The sequence below is a fragment of the Manacus candei genome, unplaced genomic scaffold, assembly GCF_025592945.1.
Source record: "Manacus candei isolate 608988 ecotype Guabito, Panama unplaced genomic scaffold, ASM2559294v1 h1tg000050l, whole genome shotgun sequence".
Classification (NCBI taxonomy): domain Eukaryota; kingdom Metazoa; phylum Chordata; class Aves; order Passeriformes; family Pipridae; genus Manacus; species Manacus candei.
The window spans coordinates 499,747-522,030 of NW_026138098.1; the positions used below are offsets into that span (position 1 = coordinate 499,747).

Sequence of the window (22,284 nt, forward strand, 5' to 3'; positions counted from 1 at the left end):
TTTGCAGGCTGCATATCCCCCGGGTTTGTCACACAGCATCACTGCCAGCCCACCACGTTCTTAGTCAGGCCTGGAAATCCTTTCATTCTGACCACGTTCACAAGTGTGGCTCAGAACCAGACCACCTCTGGTACAATCCAATCCTGCTATTCTTTAGACAACTTCTGCCCTGTAGGGCAGTGTAGGATCAGCAACAATGCTCACCTTTTATTTGCTGCTGACAATGCACAGAATTGCATGACCCAGAGCTAGTTTCCGCATCTGTGGATGATTCATCTTCATCAATGTTAATCTCTTCAGTGATAATTTCTGGGCCCAGTTTTGCCATATAAATCATACTAATTCTTTTCAAGGTCTTATTTTCTTTGTTCAGCTGAAAGTTAAGAAAGACAAACAGCAAGCAGTTAGCCTGTGTTTAAGCTGTGTGAGTAAAAAAAAGTCAACTGTTTTGTTTTTTTTTTCTCTATCACTAAAAGGTCTATCAAACAAAGAAGAAAAAATAACATTAGATTAAGTGTTCCATTCAAAATTAAAATGGTCTAAAGATGGGATGCTCATCCACCTCCTTCCCTCAGATAGGCTTGAATTGAACATGATGCTTTATTTGTGCCCTTCCTTCCTCTTTGGTACTTCCATTTAATAAATACTCCGTGTAGGTTCAAATCAATCAAATCACCTATCAAGCTTACTTAATGCTACACATGCTTTGTGACAGCTGATTCACCTCCTCACCCTTAAGCATGTACCACCATCAAGAGTCCCAACTGAACAACCTGAAGAAGAGTCTGTCAAAGTACTTTACTTCCAGTTGCAACAGAATTACCTCAAAATTCTTTTCAGTTATTACTGGAGAGTCAACAAGAGTAAGACGAGAGTTATATCATAAGGCAATTCTTTCTGGGTCAGACCACAAGTCAGAATGGATGCTTAAGCACGTGGCTGGCTGGTGGATGATATGGAAGAGGTTCTGTAAGGCACCTGTCTTAACGAGGTGCCAGCAAACACTGAACAGGGATTGCTGCAAATGTTTCACTCTCATTTCTTTCACTGTCCTGCATCCAGAGACCCCATGGCAGCAGCTCCCTGTAAGTTTAACATGGGGGTGTCAGGTGTACGTCAGGGTGACTGCTCACCCACCAGCCAAGCATTCCCCGTGTTCAGGTCTGAGAATGAGACTCAATTTTCTATTAATGCCATACGACGTGTTGCAGTCAACATGGATCTCAGAAGTCCAATACACACCTTTAAAGAAAACATACACTGTACAGTTTTTTTGGCCCTGAATTTTTATTTAAGCAATCATCTTTGATCCCCCTTTTCCTCAACCCCTCAACTAGGGGAGATTTACTCAAGAACTTCTTCATCTCACTCCCAAAGAATGGTGGGAAGGGTGGTGTGAGGGACCTTAGATGGTTTACTCAGCTCACTGCAACAAACACAGCAGCTTTCAAAAAAGAGCCCCATGGGGTAAAGTGAGTCTTTGAACTGCCCTTGTACATGCATTACAGGAAAAGTGCAGAGAAGAATGAAAGTTGCATAAATGCGTTCATTTTCTTACTTATATGCTGATTGTCTATCTTATGAATTCTAATATAGTGTCATTATGCAAACAATTAAGTAAATACCTCCAGAAAGTACATTGCTAATGCATCTAAATTAAAGTGATTTCTTGCTGGTGTGATTTTTACCATATCTAAGGATGTACTTTGGGCAGGGAAGGGGGGAGGAGGGGGGAAGAAAAAAAAAGGCAGTCAGCATTGCTAATGAAATTTGGTTTAAAATTGCTGTAATCCATTTTCTGATGAAGTGGCTCAGATGCATTTTACACAACCAAAAATATATAAGAGAGATAAAAACATTCTTTAATAATAATGCACTTCTGATGAGATGGAATATAGAAAATTACACACTTGCTAAATTCATCAGACTAGACGCAATCAACAGAGCAGTGGAGGTCACCTTTCCCCTGCCCTCGCTTTGCTTTCATAAACAATCACCTGAAATGTAATGCAGTGGTTGACTTTTTCCATTTGATTTAGATACTGAAAAGCTCATTATTGTTTTATATTTCACACAGGAGAGTTCTAAAACTTATTTTCCATTTAACCTAAAAGCATATGAAAACTAGGTATCAGGATGCTAGTCCATGAAAATAGAAGCTAAACTAGAATGGGTATTCTTTTTCTTTAAAGGCAGGAATTCTATTTTTCATCTTGCATGCAGCTTTTATTTTTTTGCCATTTCAAAGATCCACAAGATTATAAAAAAAAAACCAAATAAGGGACATGCACACAATCTCAAGTTTAAAATAAATAAATAGATCAGGTATAACAGCATAACCACGATCTCACCTTAGAAGCCAAAGCCTCAGCACTTTCACGGCACGTCTTCTCAATTTCAAGATGGTTCTGAATACAATTTACTTCCTCAATAACCATGTGAGAAACTAAGGGAAGAGTTCAAAAATTAGTCAGTATTTTCCTGCGTTTGACACATGCTTCCCATGATCAGAAACAGTACATCATTTCCTGCTAACTTTCAGTGTAAGCATTTCAAACACAGGGCAGTACATACCTAGATAACCTCCACAGATGGGAACAGTCTTGAACACTGAATATTTGCTTGGTTTCTTTAAGCAACTCTCTCAAGCCGTGTCTGTAGCATTAGAGGGGCAACTGCAGAACTGAGCATACACTTCTGGAAGCAGAAGGCCAGCAGGAGCCTCCCTGACCATTCTCATTCATCATAATTTTTTCACTAGCATTTGAGGAATCAGAGTGAGACCTTTAGGACTGCCCCTTAGGATTGCCATCAGAATCCTCTTGAAAATTTGGTATGGACACCATTTTCAGAAGATTGGAACCTCGGTATTTTTAAACTGCCAGGTTAACTCAGGAGTGTTACAAAGATTGTTTTTACTTTCCAGTGTTCATGTTTGTATGGTATTTTAAATACCATCACACTTGCCAAACACACTGCACACAAAGAGCTGCGAGATGGACATTTAGCCCAGGCCTGAAGCAGGTTTACTAAGAAATGGAGAAAGGAGTTAAGTGACTGAAGCCTCCGTATTCACAGCATGTCCTACAGCATGTGCTCCAGTGAAGTCAAATCACTGCCACAGCACAGCTGCTTCACCTCATTCTACTCCGTCCGGTTCAGAGCTCCCTGCAGCAGCAGGATGGATGCAGTCCTGAGGGAAACTCAACACAGCTGGCACTGCCTGATTTTTTACAACCACAGCTGAACAACCCAAGTTACTACATGGTTGTAATGTCTGAACTGTTTCTTATTTGAAGTCTCTCTGTGCTTGAGCATGCCCTAAAATAAGCACCGTGGTTTCAGCACCTACCTTCACTGTCCACAACACAGATTCCACCACACACCCCCCACAATTGCCCCTGAGGCCAGGGCCAAGACCCAGCTGTCTGACGGTGTCTGAAACACATGGCTCTGCTACCACACTTGATGTCACAGCTGCAGAAGCAAGGGAGACATCTGCACTGATGGAATCCCCATTACAACAGTGGGTACATTTCAGTCTGTCAAAGACAGGCAATATTCTTAGAGTGACCAAAAGGTTATGGAATAAATCTTATTTTCTAACATAGGATACCAACGTGAGTTAGAGGAAATTTAAAAGTACAAATATGCTTTGGCTTGCAATTCCACTCAACTTCCAGCACTATGAAGGTACTTTACTAGTGTTGAAAGCCTTTTTCTAAGGGAGAAGCTTAAAGTCGCACAGGAGAGCAAAGCAGAAAACCCAGGAACAGTTTTCCCTTTCTCAGGCTAGCACCTTTCTAACTGATGCAATTCCCCCTTGGCTCCTCACACCCTCATCCATCCCAATCAACAGCCTGGACCCTAATTCTTGAAGTCATTAAATGGCACAGACTCCTTCTCAGCCCAGTGCCAGGATTTCAATGCACAGAAAGGAATATCTGCAGCTGAACAATACTTTGGAGCAGGAACAAGGCTGGAAGAATACAATGTGAATACGGAGCACTTTACTAGTACGTCCTTTTATTTTCATCAAGATAAGCTTTAAAACATAGTGATTTCATACCACTGAGTAGAAAATCCCCTTTGCCCTTTTCCCAGAGTTTTGCCTAAATACTGAAGAGAGATATTTAAGTCCTCTTTGATAAAACAGAGGTCATCTTAATGACAACAAAACAGAACTTCAGGATAGAAAAAAGCAGGTCATTAAGAAGTGTTATTTACGCAGCTTTATACTAGTGTCAGCTAAAGTTTTCATTATTAAAGTTTCATCAGTACCATAGGAAAACAGCAACACATTGGTTTGCTGAGTAGCTGCATGAAAGAAACAGGTTTTACAAAATATGAGCAGACAAAAAAAAAAAAAAAAGGCAGGGCAGAGTATAAGAAATCTTGGTCCAAAAACTACATTCACATGAAGTCTTCTAACAGCAGAGCAACCATAACTCTTTCTTTTTATTTCCATTTTTCCTGACTTTGGAGAATTTATCTGCTTCAAGTGTGTCATACCAGCTGCTACATTTAATTTGAGAGAGGAAAAGTTTCAGATAGGACATGTTCATATCTCTTCTGATTTTTTTCTACCTAGCTCTAAGAACTTGGAGCAATGAGATGCTTTGGGCTGGATGAGGGAACAGTGGAGATAGAGAGTTGCTCCCATTTCACAGACAGGAATCTAATGGCCTCAAGCAAGGCTAAAGTTAGGAAACAAGGACTGGGCTCACATGGCAGAACTAGGGATTACTCTTGGTTCATTTAAACTTAATTAACCTGCAATTATGATTAACTCAGGGGAAAAAGTCTTTCCAAATTAAATACAAAAAATATATTATTTCCTAAGTCTGTCTAAAGTTCTTATTATGTCAATATTAATATTCATAAAGCAGCACTAAGTGGCCTGAAACATCTCTAACCTTGACAGTTTTTTTCAGGGGTAATAATAATCCGCAGCAAATGCAGGCCAACCAAAAACCACTTAACTAATTAGTAGTTGCAGTCACTGAGAAAACATGAATCAACACTGTTATTACAAGTGGCACATTTGAGTGGCATCTAATTATGACTTGATGAGCACGATACTTGCATTATCAACATTACTACTGCATCCCATCAGGGACTAAAAGCCGCTGATGGCATTGACTGCGAGAAACTCCCACTCAATGGTACTGCAGCACCCAACAATCTCCTTGGCAGGGGCACCCTCACTAAATGACATGTTAAGCGTAATTACTGGTAGACATTGTAAATAAACAGGATTGGAAGTGAAAATTGTACCAAGTGCATAAGACACAATCTGACACATTGGAAGTGGCAGCCTTAATTGAGAGTTTCTTTGACTGCTCAAGATCATTTCAACTGCATTTCTCGGAGGACAGTGATTATAACTGTGGAGACAGACGGCATAATGGTATCAGCACTGCTGACAGAGCAGTGAATTAAATTGTATCTGCTGTTGTGTGAAAGCCTTGATGAGAGGTACAGATCCTTAGTGGTCTTATCATTATAACACAATGGTCATGTTGTCATCAACCTTGCTGGCTCCAATTGAAAAGAAATGATTGTGTGTTGAAGCTTTCCCCCCCCCCACCACCTTCTATCTCTTGTGCTCAATAGAACCAATTTTGAGAGAGCTATGAAATCACGCAATAGGGCCTAAAATGCAGCTGCTTGGCATACAAACGGGGCCCCATTAAACTGGAATCACACACAATATGTGTTTATGCCAGGAGAACAAATAGAAGCTGAGTACAGGCCAAGTTTATTCACAGACACAAAGCCAATGTAGCTCTTCATCAATATAATTGCCTTTTATATTGTCGTTTAAATAATGGGCTCTATTATTGCTTTAAAATCCTAATATTCCTGGCATTTTATCACTATGTTTACAAGGTATGTCCTTTAAAAATGTGAAAGGAAGATAAAAGAAACCTATAAAATCTTACATCATCAAATATTACTTCGAATTTGAAGTCTTAAGTACTTGACATTTTCTGCCACACTCCAGTATTCCTCATATCATAACAAAAACAAAACAGACAGCAGTTTTTTTCCAGAGAAATTATACTTCTCAGAGAACATTCTTGCTTAACAGAACAATTATCTAAGATCATTTAAGGTAGTAGATAATACCTGTTGATTTTAGATTATCTTCCATAATTGTATCATATGAACCATTATAAAACAGAAGTGAGCAAATTCCTCTATTAACACAGTCACACAAAAGTACAGACCATGTGATTGCCTTCTCCTGCATTAACTTCATCCACATTTCTGATGCTTCATCGTGCAGTTCACCGTACTGGCACAAACCAGACATAACAGACCACAGTCCTATTGTAACTGTCTCTTCTAAGGAGCTATTCCACCAGGATACTTCCACTCCCATTAGATGTGCTTTGTTGCCTCCAGACACCATACGGTTTCAATAGAACCATTACCATAAAAGTGTAAAACTGAGTATTGACGTTCTCACAGCCCAGACAAGATATAACTTGCTCTAAAAATTATCAGGAGAGAGCAGTTCCTCCTAAAAACCTTTAGTGGTGTGTCTGTGCTTAATGTACTTTTACTCCTTCATGGAAAAAAAGCCACTATTATTAATATTATTATTCATTTCAGCAATAGTATCAAATTCCATTCACTCCAAGCATGTATCATTCCAAAAGTCATTTGCAGGATCCAGGTGAAATAGAGACATACCTGTACCCCTGTATTTTCACCACTTTGCACCTTGAGATGACTACCTATGTTACAGTACAAATGCTGTAACAGTAGTTAGTCTGCCAATGGCCAAAGTCTCACTGAAACAGCTCCTTAAAACACAGCCTTGAAGGGGAAACAGCAAAGTGGACTCGAATCTCAGCATTAACACCGCTGTAGAGAAAGCCTGTTCCTAAACTGTCTACATCGAGAAAATCCCACTAACATCATCAGCTTACTTTTCTGAAACTCCTCCAGTTTTTTGACAGCCTCATCTCGTTCTTGCTTGATTTTGTCACACTGTAGGAGAAAGAGAAAACTGAAATAAAACACTGATCCCAGTTATTTAATTAGCAGTCAGTCACAACATGCAAAATCAACAAAGATCAATTGCCTGCACAATAAGGTTCGGAAGCCTATCTAAGCATAATTTCTCTTTCTTCTCAGTCATGTAAGATCAATGGATATTATGCATAAAAAATTCCTAACCAAACTGGCAAGCTGTACTTGATTTTAGGTTCCAATTCAGAGCTACTCCAAAGATATTTTAGGAGAGACACATTATCCAAAATTGATATAAACAGTCATTACACCAACAGTAAAAGATCCTTGTATGCTTTAAGTCTAGTTTCTTTAATACAGATAGACTCGGAAAAGAGGCCTACATTACCTACCGTGTGCAAGGGAAACCTCAAAGCCAATAAACAGGGACATGCTGTTTATTTTCATAACATTACAAGCAAAGCTTCAGCCTTGTAGAGGGGAAGACATTAATTTTTATGCTTTAAGAATTTCCTACCACCTCAATTTTATTAATTTTGGGGTTAATATTAACACTGCACAGGGCTGCAATCAGTGATCTTATGATGGAAAGGTTTCTTCAAAGAGAAAGAATAAAACAGATGTTAAATAGACTTCTCTAAGAAAACCCTTTTGATAAGTAAATGAAAGAACTCAAGGAAATGAGTAAACTTCAGGAGAGGGACAGTCAGTGATTAACCACAGTGTGAAAAACACATGACCCAAGGAGAAGTATGACTGGCACACAACGTGTCTGACACACATGGCGTACCAGACATCCTTCCTCACATGCAGCTGTGCATGTTCACAGCAATAAATACACGTACCACCAGGAGTTAACTTATGGAAGAGATCTGTGTGACTGAGCTCCTTACAGTGCAACTCCAATTACAAGGACACTGGCTACTGGAACAGAACTGGGAAGAAAAAAAACAAAACCCTGAAATGATTTTGCTCGATTTTCAGTTTTTCCACATGAGGAGCCACTTTGAGTTTGCAGGAAAAGGAGCTTGCTGTTAAGTAACGAGGGGGGAGAGCCCAATTCAAAGGCAGCCAAATTCAAGAGAACCCTTCTATGGGCTCCAGAGGACCCTGGCCAAGGCCCAGAGAAGGATCTGCTCTTGGGCAAGGCAAGGATGCCATTGGTGTCACCGTGGGGGCAGCCTCCACAGAGCTGATGGCTACCTGGGGGAGGAAAAGCGGCTGCACCCAGCAAGCAATCTCTCTTCTCGTGGCACTGGGGGGGTGAGGCAAAGGACAGGGGCTGAGTAGGGGGGACAGGTCCGTCACCAGCTGCTGTAAGATCTGTGAGACAAGGCAGAGCTGCAGAAGGAGCAGGACGTGCCAAGCAAGTGGTGCTGGACGAGGACTCACCGTTTCACGTGGCCCTGTTAACAAAGAAGCTGTTCAGAGAATCCTACACAGGAGAGGTGAGGAAGGGAACTCTGTGCATGACTCCTGCTGCTCACTGCCCTCCCTCTCAGTTTTCTCAGCAAAAATTTGTGTCACCTTACTGGAGAAGTGAAGTCTAAGAACGGAAGGCAGTGAAAGACAGGGGTAGTATTTCTGACTGTTCCTGCAGAGCACAATTCTGCTGCAAGAGGGGTATCAGTGTGAGCCGCTGCCTCTTCATATTTTACAGAAAAAACACTGTGGCCATGCTGGCATACTTCACCCATGGATTTTTCTGCATGCTGCAAGCTTTCAGCCCACTGCACATTAAGGGAGCAAATGCCTTTAATGTTCAGTTTAGAAAACAGGAAGATTAGCATTTTAAGGATCTGATCTGTTGTCTATGGAAGTCAATGAGACTTTTCTACTGACAGAAACCTTGACGTAGAGGACATAGTATACTCCCTATCCCAACGACAGGAAAAACTCCTTTTAAAATTCACCAGCAACAGCTTTCCCTGTGCAGTGAAAGGGGAAGTTAAATGACCTATTCCACTTCACCTCAAGTGCTATTTGCAGAGAGAGCTCCATTTGGACCACGGCAAGCTGACTGTTCTCATAACTGTGACATTTCTCTGCACAATCAGGGTCTCTAGGTTTGGGTCTCTGCAGAGCAATTCCTGCTCCCACTTGCAGCTTTCTCAATATTTTCCTTTTGCTGCTACCGTGCTTTGGAATGAAAGAGGAGGAAGAAAAGGAGAGCGGGAGATTGCTGCCCTTGCTGAAATGATCAATGGAAAGCACTTTGCCTTCTGTCTTGCAATCAGGGCTGTGCAAGCAGAGCTGTTACAGGTCCTTAAAAAAAAAAAAAACAAAAAAACCCCAAAAAAACAAACCCTAGTTTATCTCCTAATAATTCGAAAAAGTTAAGATTGAAAGAGTACAAGTAGTTAAAGGCAGACTAGAAGGTTATGCAAAAAAAAAGCCTGTAAATTAAGTTTCATAATAAAATTATTGTCACCCTTTAAAATAAATTGACCTTACTTTAAAACAAATAAGTTTAAAAATATCAAAATTTAGAAGTGTGAGCTGTACACAAAAAGCTGCACAGACACCTTCAAAGTTCACACCAACTCCATTTCTCAAAAAAGAAATCTGAGGCAGATACAGTACAATTGTTAATTGATAAAAGTATAAGTAATCCTAAATAATAAAAGGCAAATAGTATAACATTACTATAAAATCTGCTGTTTGCTTTTCACATTCAAGCACATAAGCTCCTACTGACTTCAGTAAAAGGCCTTCAAAGGGCAAAAACAAGGAGATTGTTCAGTCCAGATACTGGGATGCAAGAAGTTCACGTAGTAGTCATATAGTCAGTTAAGCCATTGCTAAGCAACACAAGACACAATTCTTTCCCGTTTACACAGATTGTGAAATTTATGTAGATTTAATGCTTGTTCTAAAATTATGAGTTTGGTACAGTGCTCACAAGTATCCAATGACATTTGTTATACTCTACTTACAGAAACAATGAGCATGTCATCAAGGCAGAATCCCTTTCCCATTCCCATTTGGTGACAAAACATATAATCCACTCTATACATGTGCTTTAACAGAGCAAACATCATGAATGATGTATCAGAGATACAGTATTACACCTACTGTTTTGGATAGCTGTCTTGCTTTTTTTCCCCCTATTGGCAGCCTGACAAAACACTGTCAAAACCAGCGTTCAGAGTCATTTCTGTCTGATTAGCAAGTAGTCAAATATTTATTCATGATCTGACTCTGAATATGTCAGAACTGCATATTAAGTTACCCATATTTGTGTGCAACTGAACGTTAGTTATCTATTTTTGGGGGACTGGTATGCGTGTTCAGTCAGTGACTTCAACAAAAAAGGTGACCTAAGAGACATAATCTGCCAATATCATTTTTGCTTCAGTTTCTGAAAGTACTTAAAAATGCTAATGAAAAAAATGTCTGTGGCAATATTGTCAGAGACCCCACCAGTGGTCTTCACGTTGGCGGTTTCTCAAGGCAATGAGGAAGAGACACCGTGGATCAAAGATCTTGCATTCTGCTCCTGAATTTTCATGTCCATTAGCATCCTTTTAAAGCAGTAGTGCTTTGAACAAAGTAACCTACATAAAAGTCAATTTACTTTCTAATCTTAAGAAAAAATATGAAACAAAGAGCATAGATTTTCAAAAATTAAAATTTTATCTTAAGTTAGCTGTCCATTATCCACCAAGTTCCATGTGACTAACAGGAACTAGGCTAATTTCTGCACACACAGCTCATCTCTCAAAGCCATACGACTGCAGCAGTGACTTAGAAAAATCTCCCACCAACTCTGTCAAAAGCACATACACACAGACAGCTATCTAACTCCTGTGTGGTACTTTCCACAAAGGAGTTAGCAAGTCACCTTCTAAAAAAATTAATTTCTCTTCTCTTTGTCCTGATACAAAGGGAGCCTTTTCTTCTGAGCACTTCTTCTGAATAGTGAAAATAGAGGACAGATTTCCCAGGCTATCTGAGACTGGTGTAGAACAGCATAACTGGAATGCAGCAAGAAGCCCAGTGAAGAAGACAAGGAGGTCAGTGGGTAGGAGGGAGTGAGGCACAGCATGCTGACCTCAGTGGAAATACATGGAATCACTGCTCCATCATAACTGAAGGCAGGTTTCAAGTTTTCTTTAGTAATGAGAAAGTAGTTAAGGACAAGGTCTTCTCAACACAGTCTTAAATTGCACCATTTATAACTGGACTAAAAGTGACCCTTCCAAAATTACTTCAGAAAAAGCAAAATTAAAGTTACATGCCTTGGCAGCTAACAGGGATTTGAAAACTAACAGGTGTCTTCTATCTTCAGGTCACTAATACTGGAGAAAGGAGAATGCAGCACTGTCATCACATCTCTCCCAGAGTCCTCTGCTCCCAATGGCTTCCTCTCAGGAAGCAGGTACGTCAAATGAGATCCCTCACCAAAGAGACACCTTACCAAATGTGCTTAATTTTAGTATTAGAAAGACAGTTCAGCGTAACTACAATGGGCAATCTAGGAAGCAGGCATTATTTCTTACTTCAGTATCTCTGAACATAAAAAAATGAAGCTTGCACTAATGTATGAAGTTCAGACCATACAATCAAAACTTCTTTTCAAGTTGGACAGGCACACAGATGTCACAGAAAGATGTGTGACATCCTGAGAATTCATTTTATGCTGCAGTACCATTCTGCAAGTTAGGACATCTTGCTCTCCTATTAAAAACTGGGTGAGATTTGAAGGAGGAATGGGAAGGGGAAGATTTTAAATACCTTTAGAAATCATATTCCTACATTCTGAATCTTCAGAAGGGCTGGGTAAGGGAAGTTCTTCTTCTATTTTTTCTTTTCGGTAAGTCCGTCCCTTGTGCAAATCAGGTCGTAATAAATAAAGCTTTAGATCCAAGAGAAACAATTTTATCTAAACACATGAGTTGGTCTGTGCTCACACTGTAATCACAGGCAAAGTGGGTAGAGCAGCCATCACTTAAAATATATTTATACAAACCTTTCTGGAGTGGCACAGCCAGAATAGTTGTGGGAGTTGCACTTATTGCTCCTTAAAACATACAGGTACAAGTAATGCTTATTGCTAGTAAGTATCAGTGAACTCAAAAGGTAGACAACAACCTGCCATAGTCAACAAGATACTCTGATATTTAGCATTTTAGTATTAAATGAATAATTGTTATATATACAAACCTCTTCTTTCGTTTTCTTATTTTCTGCTCTAAGCTCTTCATATTCACCAATAGCTATACAAGAAAAAAAAAAGAGTTAATATAGCAGCACCTCTTCCCAAATTAGCTCTCCATTTCATTAAATTGAAAACTCTTCTGTGTGCTTACACAGACTTCTTAAATAACATGGGTCATAAACTTCATTAACAGCCTATTAATGGCCTATGAACTGGATATCCTTCTAGAATTGAAGCAATTAGAAAGTGTCTGAAAAAGATGGTAGCTCCCAAAACAATCAATTTTTGATCAATGTAGAGTTAAACAATCTCATTGATTGAGTTCAAAAATACAAGGTGAATATACTGGTTTGCAGTCACCATTTTAATCCCACACTGGCTCAGGTTACAGATCAATGCCAGAAAACACAGTTAATGCCATACACAGGTACCTCCAGAGTAGCTGAGCACCTTTCTGTATTTATTTGTTTATTAACATTTTCTTCCAACAAGAGTCCTATGAAAGGTATTTTTGTCTTTAAACTCCCCATGGAGACAAGAAAAGATTGTATGATTTGCCCAAGATCACAAGAGCTCAGCTGCAGGGATCAGCAGGAAAGGGATCAACCTCCAGGATTCTGGGAGGCCACTGTTTCAAACCAGTAAATAACGTGCAGAAACAATCTATCAGCTACCAATTAAACTTTCAGTTTACTGCGTATTTTTGTGTGCCCTTCATAAACCTTTTATTTTACTGCCTCAGGGATGTGCCATCATTGCCACAACTTCCCAATTCCATTCTTATTTCAGTGTGTCCCACATGGGCTGTTCGGCCTTTGAGACCATAGAAATTTTATTGTCACCAGAAAGAAGCTGAATACACCTCCAAACTTAGAGAAACAAACTTTTCTAGAAAGGAACACTGGTCAGTCTTCAAGACATACTGCAAGAGTGGAATGAAGGGACTGTTGACATCACTATGGATCTTATTCCAGTCCCTCGGCATCTCCTCAAATTTTGCCCTGTACCTAGCAGAAGCTATACTAGCATACAGGATTTCAAGCTAATTTAAACTGGATAAAGGGTATGAATAGATAGTTTTCAGCTGCTAATGTCAGAGATGTTAAGAGTTTCCTCTTGACACGTCTTACCCTACATCTGAAGACATGAACACGTAGACTGTTAGATCAGCCACCTGAAAACCTACTACCTCTTTCTAGCTTTAGACAGTTAAACTTCTTCAAACAAGAAGCTCTTACAAAGTTACACTTTACACTGCTGTGACAGCCCTCTCTCCCCTCCCCAGCATTTCAAAATCTCCTGAAAAAAAAATTAATTCAACTCACTCCTGAAGGTGAGGTCTGGCATCACTGTTCTGCTTGCCTTCAGCATGCAGCAGCACACAAGTACCTCAGAGGTAAAACCCTCAAATTAGCCTAATTTCTCTCTTCTTCAAGATCACATCATTTTAGAGATGAAGTCTGGGATACAGGCAGCAGAATTAGCTTCTGGCTAGCAACTCAAAACAGGACTCTGCTCCCTGTGTGCCCTGACCAGCAATGGGGTCACGACAAGACCCTGCTGACTGTATTAGCTAGAAAGAGAATACAGGAATGACAGAAATCTCTCAGCCAGAATCTCAGCTCTGCTGTGACCGACCCATGTAGAAAAATTTCTAGGCTCTCCAAGAAAAAAAAGTTTAAGCTTTTTTATTTAAGTGAAGTCCACATGCAAACTCACAAGAAAACTGTTAAATCAAAGAGATGGAAAAAATCCTCACTCCTGCTCATCCACGTAAAAAGGGAAATCTACTAAAGAGTTGAACGAACAAAATCAGGTTTCTTAAAATTGTGCCCTGCATCCCCGTACCAGTAAAACCAAGGTCTCCTACCCATCCCTTTACTTGCCCCCACTTCTTATCTACCAAATTTCCTGCCCACCTCCCATACTCAGGAAACAGAAGAAAAAACACAACAGGCAGATGCACAGGCAAGAAACCATGCTGCTGCAGTTGCTCCAAGACAGAGCACCTACAGTGAAATACCATGTTTCCTACTCAGGAACGCAAAGCTAAGCCTCCTGATCACTGTTCCACTTTCAAATAATTTCCCTGTTCCCTGGAGGAAAGCAAGAAAAGAGATTTCTAGCATCCAGATGCAAAAAAAGGAATGAAAACTGTTATTGACAAATACAATTCAAGTTTCTTCATACTTGAAAACTACTACTGTTTGCTCACCTTTAAGGCAAACTCATACTTGCTATTCAATACTTTATAAATGAAAAATATAGATTTGCCACGCCTTTAACAGCTCTCTTCACATGCTCCCTGAACAGAGGACTCTGAATCATGAGCCCTTAAGGCATGGACACAAGAACAAGCTACCAGAAACAAGAATACTTACACAACAGTCCAAAAATCCCCAGTAAGGGCTCACCTGGGTGAGACTGGGAATTAAACTGCCTGTTCAGGGCAGCCCTTCCCTCTTTCACTGCAGATCCACAGCAGGTTTGTCGTGGAATGCAAACAGAAACTCAGCAGCCACTTCATGCTGCACTCACACACTTTCTTCAGTGCCTTTTTACTGTGCCCACCCCCTCATTGTCACTGCAAAACTTTAGTTCTTCCTTGAATACAGCTAATACATAGTAAGGATCTGGTATCTTAAAATCAGGTTGTTCATCCTGGATGGCAACCCCATCTGCTGTGGATCAGATTCTCTGCAAAGGCAGAAGTTGAAAGTTGGTGGATTTTATTTTTTTAACATTGGGGGTAGGGGTTGTTGGGAAGTTTTGATATGAAGTTTTTCAGGTGTTTAATGTACAATGAAGTTTTGAGGCCATCTAAAAAAAAAAGGCCTACATACATAACCTTCACTGAAGCACCAAAGGGCATAAAGGAAACAATGATCTCTCTGCTCTAGAACTGACTAGAACAGTCAGTAACTGGAGGAATACAAGGCAAGAGCTCACATGGTCCAAATGCCATACAGACTATTTAGCCTTAAAACCCCTCTTTGGTAGATTAGGAGATATCATTACCACTCTTTATAGATTGACAAGCAACAAATCCTTTTGTACAAGGACTTCCCTAAACTTTCTCCAAGAGATAGAACTCCTTCTCGTTAACCTATGAAGGCACTCACACAATATATGTGACAACTTCTTCACCTGAGCAACTGAAAACTTCTTACATGTCATCCTGACTCATTCAGATTATGCTCTATAGAATTTATCCTGGAATAAAGACATCTCTTCACATTTGTAGTGAATGAAACAAACAAGTAAAGACACTTCACTAAAGGTGCTACTAAAATTCCAGAACTATATATCATTTTCTTAAAGAATCAATATTGTAGCATATATTGGTAGTAAAATGCCCATGTTGAACTCATTAGTCCCAGTGAATCCTGAATAACTGTAACAAATATGTATGAGAGATCTCTTGGGATACTGTTGCTGTCTGACACTAACTTTATCTGTAGTAGAATAATTCCCGATATACAGCAGTATGATATATACAATTTATTAGGACACAAATCGCATTTTTCTGCTTCAGGCTATCTTTACACAGTATGAGGGCAACACTACAACTTCAAGACTAAGGAGAGAAGAAAGCTGGGAAAAGGAGAAAATAACCGAATATTTTGGGCTCCAGCTCTTAACCCACCCCAAACATGTTCCCAGCCAACCCTGCTCTTTCTTATGGTAAAACAATAAAACCCCAAAACAGCCAACACGAGGGAACACAGCATGTTCCTTTACAACAACCACACATTCACCAACTTCTCACTCCACAGCTCAGTTGGCCAGAGGGGACTGTCCTGTGAACAGTATCAATGCACTTTATCTGCACTAAATTAAGTATGCAACTTTGTATGCAGAAGCTCCTTTAATTATAACTTACTCTTTTGATTTTTATTTGTGAATCTGTGTCTCCTGAACCAGGATTTGCTACCAAAAGACAAGTATTACCTAAATTAGATGTTTTATGTATTAGATATTTACTATGGCTAAAAAGCACTTATTAGTAAAACAAGGTCATAAGGGTAAAAGTATGTAATGACTATAATTCATAGTGAACAACAGAAAAGACTCTTCCATTTGCACAGAGCAAGGTGGTGAGACTCTTCCTACTCTTTTTATTGAAAAATTAATCAACCCCTTTTCCAAAGCTGTATATTAAAAAACAGAAATTAAAGGAAAAAAAAACCACCACAAACTTTAAAAATGCTACATGCATATACCTTAGCATTTATGCTGCAAATCAGGGTGGCCTTTGAGCAGACTGAGAGCCCTTCCATGCCAAATCAATAAGTAATGCCACTTCAGCATTTCAAACTTACTTATTTAATCAAAAAGTAAGTAGAGCTGTCAAAGGAAGCAAGTGTCATTCCACTGCTTATACATCTAGACTATGGACCAGGCATGTATTTACTGGTAGAGGCAGGAGAAAGAGCTTACAGTGCAAGAAGTCCTCTGCTCCAAATGAAACAAGCTATTCTAATTAAGTCATTTTTTTTGTTGGTAGAAGTAAACTAACACCTGGCTTTTTGGATGTATCATTAGAGACATAATTACCCCTGTCAGAACCAGAAGCTTTAATGGAATTGCTGCCACCACATTCCTCCTCCCAGTGTACTCGGAGCAGGAAGAATGAGGCCAAATGTCTCTCAAACAGGTCACCCTAGAAGCACAATATGCACAAGATCTGTGAAGTGCTGTCAAGAGGATAAACAAAAGCCAAAAGGGGTGAATTTTTCTCTTGTTCCCCATTTTAGGCTCAAGGATACCTTTTGCCCAATCTCAATTTCAACAGGATGTGGTACAGCACCAGCCACATGCAAACTACTTCAAATTGATGCCTGGGCAGCATTTTTAACTCCTCCTTCTGTAAAGGTGAATCTATGTGATGGTGTTATACTCCTTACTTTACAGTGACTCCAAAATATAAACCTATTATTAGGCCTAAAGCTTACATGGACAAACCAAGCTTTTGCTCACAAATCACCAACTGAAACCTACACAGCTCAACTACCAAACAGCCCTTAAAAACAAACAAATAAAAATCACCTGTGTAAATATACAAAGGTAAGTGTTAAGTACAATTCCTGTCAGTCAGACCCTGTATCTGTGTTCCCATATGCTTTGGTTTTACTCAAATCTAGGAAAGAGTGTACAAATAAATTTTTTTAATGAGACCCCAAATTTGCAACCTGCAGTCTTACAGCTTCCTGGAAACTGGGCAGGAGAACTAAACACACCACTGCCTGATAAAGCCCAACCACCTAAGTTCACACCAAAAGATTTGCCTTTGTGAGTTTCTGAAAACCAGACATGGTTCAACACAAGAAAGTGAAGCAGGAAAAACGTTCCACAGCAATATACAAAGAAAACACTCCAGCAGGATGGGCTCTGCTGGGGAAGGATGGCTGCTGTGTATGAACATATACAGACACGTACACTGGAAAAAATCTGCAGAGCAGATGGCTACAGAGGGGAACACAGTAGCCAACAAGGTGTCCTAGGAAATTCCTCTGGCCATAAAAATTACCCACCTGCCACAAAGAAAAATAAATTTACCAAATCACATTAAGAGCTTGTCAATAGCATATTCCTAAATAGTACCACTCTGAGATATTGCTGTCAGATTGTCAGTCTGCTCTGTTCCTTAGAAGATATATGATATTCCCTTATTCAAAGGTTCTGACATTCTAAAAAAAGTTTTAAGATCAAATAGATCTTAATTAAAACAAAAAAACCCACAAAAAACAAACAAACAACACATATAGAGTCACAATGCTTGGGACTAGGGACTAGAGACTGGAAATCATCACACTTCGTCAAATTCAACCAGCAAACACAGAGCAACACTAGACCTTTCAGACTTATTAAAAAAATCCAGGCAATATAAACTTGTTCAGTATATACGTAGTTATCAATAGTTGTTAACCACTGTAATGTAGCAAAATGACCAGAAATGTGACTATGACAGTGGCATTGCTGAAGTGCAATTTTACCTAGTTTATAACTCCATGTATTTTGGTTGCTGACTGCTGTTTTCAACTGAACAGAAAAGCAACTACATCAGAAGGTAACTCTGTCTTTAAGGGCAAAGTACCTACAGTGCCAATAAAACCAAAGAGAAACAAGGTAATCTTTCAGGCAGGTAATCAACTACTGTTATGATTCAGCTGTTAGTCAAGTTTGCTACAACTCCACAGGTTCTACAAACAACCACTAATAACACAAGATTTTGCCCAGTTGATTTGGTTTTGGTTTTGTTTCGATTTTAAGTCTCACTCATAGGGATTATAAGGGCCAGTTGAACAGAAGTGTGCACCATTGGAATTACCACTTCGAGTTAGGCAATAGTAATATTTATAGTGGATCTGCTTTATTAAACCAAGCCATCTCTGAAAACTATTTGAGGATTAAAACTCGAGCAACACTTTTAAGTCCTAAATATCAACACAGAGATCATGTTCCTTTGTGGTGCTCACCTTAAACTTGGTAATGGAGGAGGCTGAAGAACGATCAGTATCAGGTATCTGAGTCTAACACACAGGACTTGGAAAATTCAGCACGGGTGAGAGATAAGCATATCTTGCACACAGAGCTTCAGTGTCCCTGTTGCCATTCAGAGCTCTGCCAGACAGCCAAGTGAACTTGCCCAAGCCCCAGACATCCTCACAGCTGCCACTGAGAACGGAGCGGGCAGCTACAAAACACTGCCTCGGGTTCAATCCACCACCCTTGTTTAGGAAGAGGATGAGCAGCAGTGGGGATGTGACAGCAGCCAGCCACCTACACTGCTCTTTGCTTCCCCTCCACCTTCTGCATCACTTCTCAGACAGTTCATTTACCTGGTGTCAGGCAGGTTTCTCAAGACTAGAAAAACAGATCCTGAGAGAGAAACCAAACAAGAGCTACTGAATGAATGTTCTCTGAAACCCCTCCAAATCAATTTGTGTTTTTCAAAAATCTGACTACAGACCATAATGCTACAGTAATCTGAAGCCATACACCACTCTAAATGCAATAAGTAAGTATTCATTATCCGAAATATTCAGCAACAGCAGATCCTTCCACCAACCATAGCTATTTCCAAAATAATACTGTTATCCACATCCGGAAGCAATAAAGAGGAAAATAAAGACTTTCTCACCTCCTCTTTTCATGCTGCATCTGTTTAACAGACCACCCTAAACTTACTTGAGGCAAGTTGGCAGTATCTAAAATAGTCTTGTTTTGTTATCAGTAAGAATGGAGAGAACATTATCTATTCAAACTTACAGCATATAAAGACTAAGCAAATTTACTTAGCTATAGTAACAATATTTAGTTCATTACTGTTAGAATAAATTTATGCATCTCATTACCTTTTAATTGCTTAATTTTTTACTTTGGGCTCCTCAGACTTGTCAGTTAACACAATTTAACTATTAATTTAACTATGTGTGCTACCATATTTTTTGTATAGTTTTAGATGCAAAACAGGATATAGAAGAGTATTTTAAATTTTTTTTCCACAGGCTAACTTTTCACCCATATAAAGCAACTTTTGCATCAGCAATAAAATCACTAAAGCCTATGCCAGCCTCACAACAATATACTATAATTCCTATGTTTAGGGATGAACAGCAACAACCACCAAGAACAGCGCCTTATAGGACTGGGTTTGCCAAGTACAGTTGCTATTTCAACAGCTCAAGTGGATCTTAGACAGCCAGTCCTCAAGTTACAGTAACTTTCCCTTGAACTAATTCCTGTAGTCCTGTAAAATTTCATTAGAGATTAAAGGATACCCAGCCTACTGGAGCAGAAGACATTCATACAGCAGAACTAAAGCCCCACTCTAAATAATTTCAAGAGGCTTGGTTTTCTTTAAAGATTAACCCAAACATATCTTTTCTGCAAATGATTATTGACATTTTAACAACTATCCTCTTGGCACAGACAACTCCTCTGGAGGCAACAGTACTGGAGGGAAGCAGTCTGTCAGCAAAAACCCGCAGATTTTTAGCCTTATTTTTTGGTCCCAAAGTATCAAAACACATGGCTATAAGATTATCATTTTACACCCACTGAACCCTTCCAAGGCAGAATCTAACCTGTGCAGCTGGTCATCATGGATTTCCAATCCTGAGTGTACAACAACCAAAAAAGTAAGTGCCAGAGCAGGTCATAAACAGACCATAAACAGATGAACAGATGAAATTTGGTTAGGAAAAGCTTCTGCTATACAGCAAAGGTGGTCAAGCACATTTACAGTCAGAATGAATGGTGGAAAAATGGGTGCTGATCACACTGCCATAATTTCACTGTTTTACGTAACTTTGTCCAACAGCTCTTTTCCAAATAGCTCCTCCCAGGCTCATAGGAGACCAGGAAAACTCAGTTGTGGGAATTACCAGCAGAGGATTACAGCGTGGCTACTTCAGACCTACAGCTTCTGTGAGACAGGAGGCACCAGGCACTGGATGCACACTCACAAGCAGACGTCCAGAATTTAAATGGCTGGTAAAGCTGGATCTTCAAACGTTGCCTACATGATTAACTAAGGCAGATACTTTGCTGGATCAACCTGGTTGCTGGATAGACTGACCAACAGAGTTACAAAATGGGCTGCTTCAAAAGCATCCAAGCTCTTTTCCATGCCCCTTCTTCCAGAGGATTAAAGATGACAGTAGTTTAGTTTCTGAGTCAAACCACGCACTGCCCATGCACCACGCGGAGGTACCGGACTGTTCTACAGCAAAGCAGTTTCCCAGACAGAAACCGACTCACACAGGGCACCAAACCAGCCCAGGACAGGCACTGCCTTCCACTTACACCGCAGCTACAAACACTCCACACAAACTGAGGGCGCAGCAGGGCGAGCCCGGAGCTATCGGCGGGAAGCGTGCTCACTGATGGGCAGTGGGATGGCAGGGCCTGGACGGGCTGGGTTGGGATCGGGTCCTGCAGGCTGAGCGGGAGGTGGGACATGATGCCAGGTCAGGCACAGCGCGGCCCTCCACGCGAGGCTCAGCTCCCCAGAGGGATGGCGAGGCGGGGATGGGGCTCCCTGGGGAGCAGCCCCGGGTGTCGGCCGTGTGACCCGCACACGGAGCACTCTGCCCCGGCTGCCATGTGCTGCAGCGCCTCGGCCTCCCGCCATCGACCCCGCGACGCCCGCGCTCCAACACCACGGCATCAGTGAGGTTGGAAAGGACCTCCGAGATCATCGAGCCCAACCCATCTTCACCTGCGGGCACCGAGGCAGGCGCTCACACGGGGAAGAGCCAACACCTCCCACCGCCCCGATTTATTTTACTGTGGCTGTTACTGTGTCCCTCTGCCTGAGCAGAGAAAGAGGCCGGGGAAGGGGGGCTCTGGGACGCCCAGGCCGCGCCCGCCCCGCCGCGCCCCGTTCCCCTCGCCCCGCGGCGGCCGCGCTCCCGCGGGCCGAGCCTGAGCCCCGCGGGGGGAGCCGCGCTCTTCCAGCGCCGGAGGCGGCGGCACCGCCCACCCCTACCTTGGTCCTTGAGGCTGGCGAGGCGCTCCAGCTGCTTCTCCTCGTCGGAGCTGTTCATCGTGCCCCGCCGCAGCCACCGCCGCCGCGGGCCGGCGGCTGCCCCGCAGCGCTGCGCCCGCCCCGCCGAGCGCGGCCTCACCTGCGAGCGGGAGGGCGGCGGCGGCCGCAGCCCCGGGGCGCGGCGGGCCCGGCCCGCTCCGCTCTGCACATGCCCAGACTCCCGCGGCGCCCCAGTGAGCATGTGCGGGTGCGGGCGCGGCGGCTCCGCGGGCAGCGCCGGCGGGCGGGGCGCGGCGGGCACGGGGTACCCTGAGCGCCCTCAGCGCCCACCCCGAGCCTGCACGGGCACGGCCTGGCTGTGAGCGGAGTCACGGAACCCATTCGGGTGGCCGAGACCTCTGAGGTCATCGAGTCCAGCCTGTGACCGAACACCACCAGGTCACCCAGCCCATGGCACTGAGTGCCACGTCCAGGCTTTCCTTAAACACCTCCAGGGACGGTGACTCCACCACCTCCCTGGGCAGCCCGTTCCAATGGCTGAGCACCCTTTCTGTGGAGAAATTCCTCCTCATGTCCAACCTAAACCTCCCCTGGCACAGCTTGAGGTCCTTTCCTCTCATCCTATCCCTTGTTCCTTGGGAGC

The 22,284-nt window shown here is 41.7% G+C and overlaps 1 protein-coding gene across 3 annotated transcripts in view; it reads right to left on the bottom strand.

Moving 5' to 3' along the window:
- The window catches only part of SHTN1 (shootin 1), a 60,066-nt gene extending 38,228 nt beyond the window's left edge, over positions 1-21,838 (bottom strand). For 2 of the 3 annotated variants that reach the window (XR_007906665.1, XM_051799542.1), the window contains exons 1-5: positions 21,642-21,838; positions 12,151-12,203; positions 6,942-7,002; positions 2,352-2,446; positions 205-373 (exon numbers count right to left, since the gene is read on the bottom strand). Coding sequence is in view for 2 of the 3 variants with exons in the window: in XM_051799542.1 (XP_051655502.1) it covers positions 205-373; positions 2,352-2,446; positions 6,942-7,002; positions 12,151-12,203; positions 21,642-21,699 (436 nt within the window). In the remaining variant the exon portion in view is untranslated. The remainder of the gene's footprint in view (positions 1-204; positions 374-2,351; positions 2,447-6,941; positions 7,003-12,150; positions 12,204-21,641) is intronic. The other variant, XM_051799541.1, reaches the window with a different exon arrangement.
- Between the last annotated feature and the right edge of the window lie 446 nt (positions 21,839-22,284).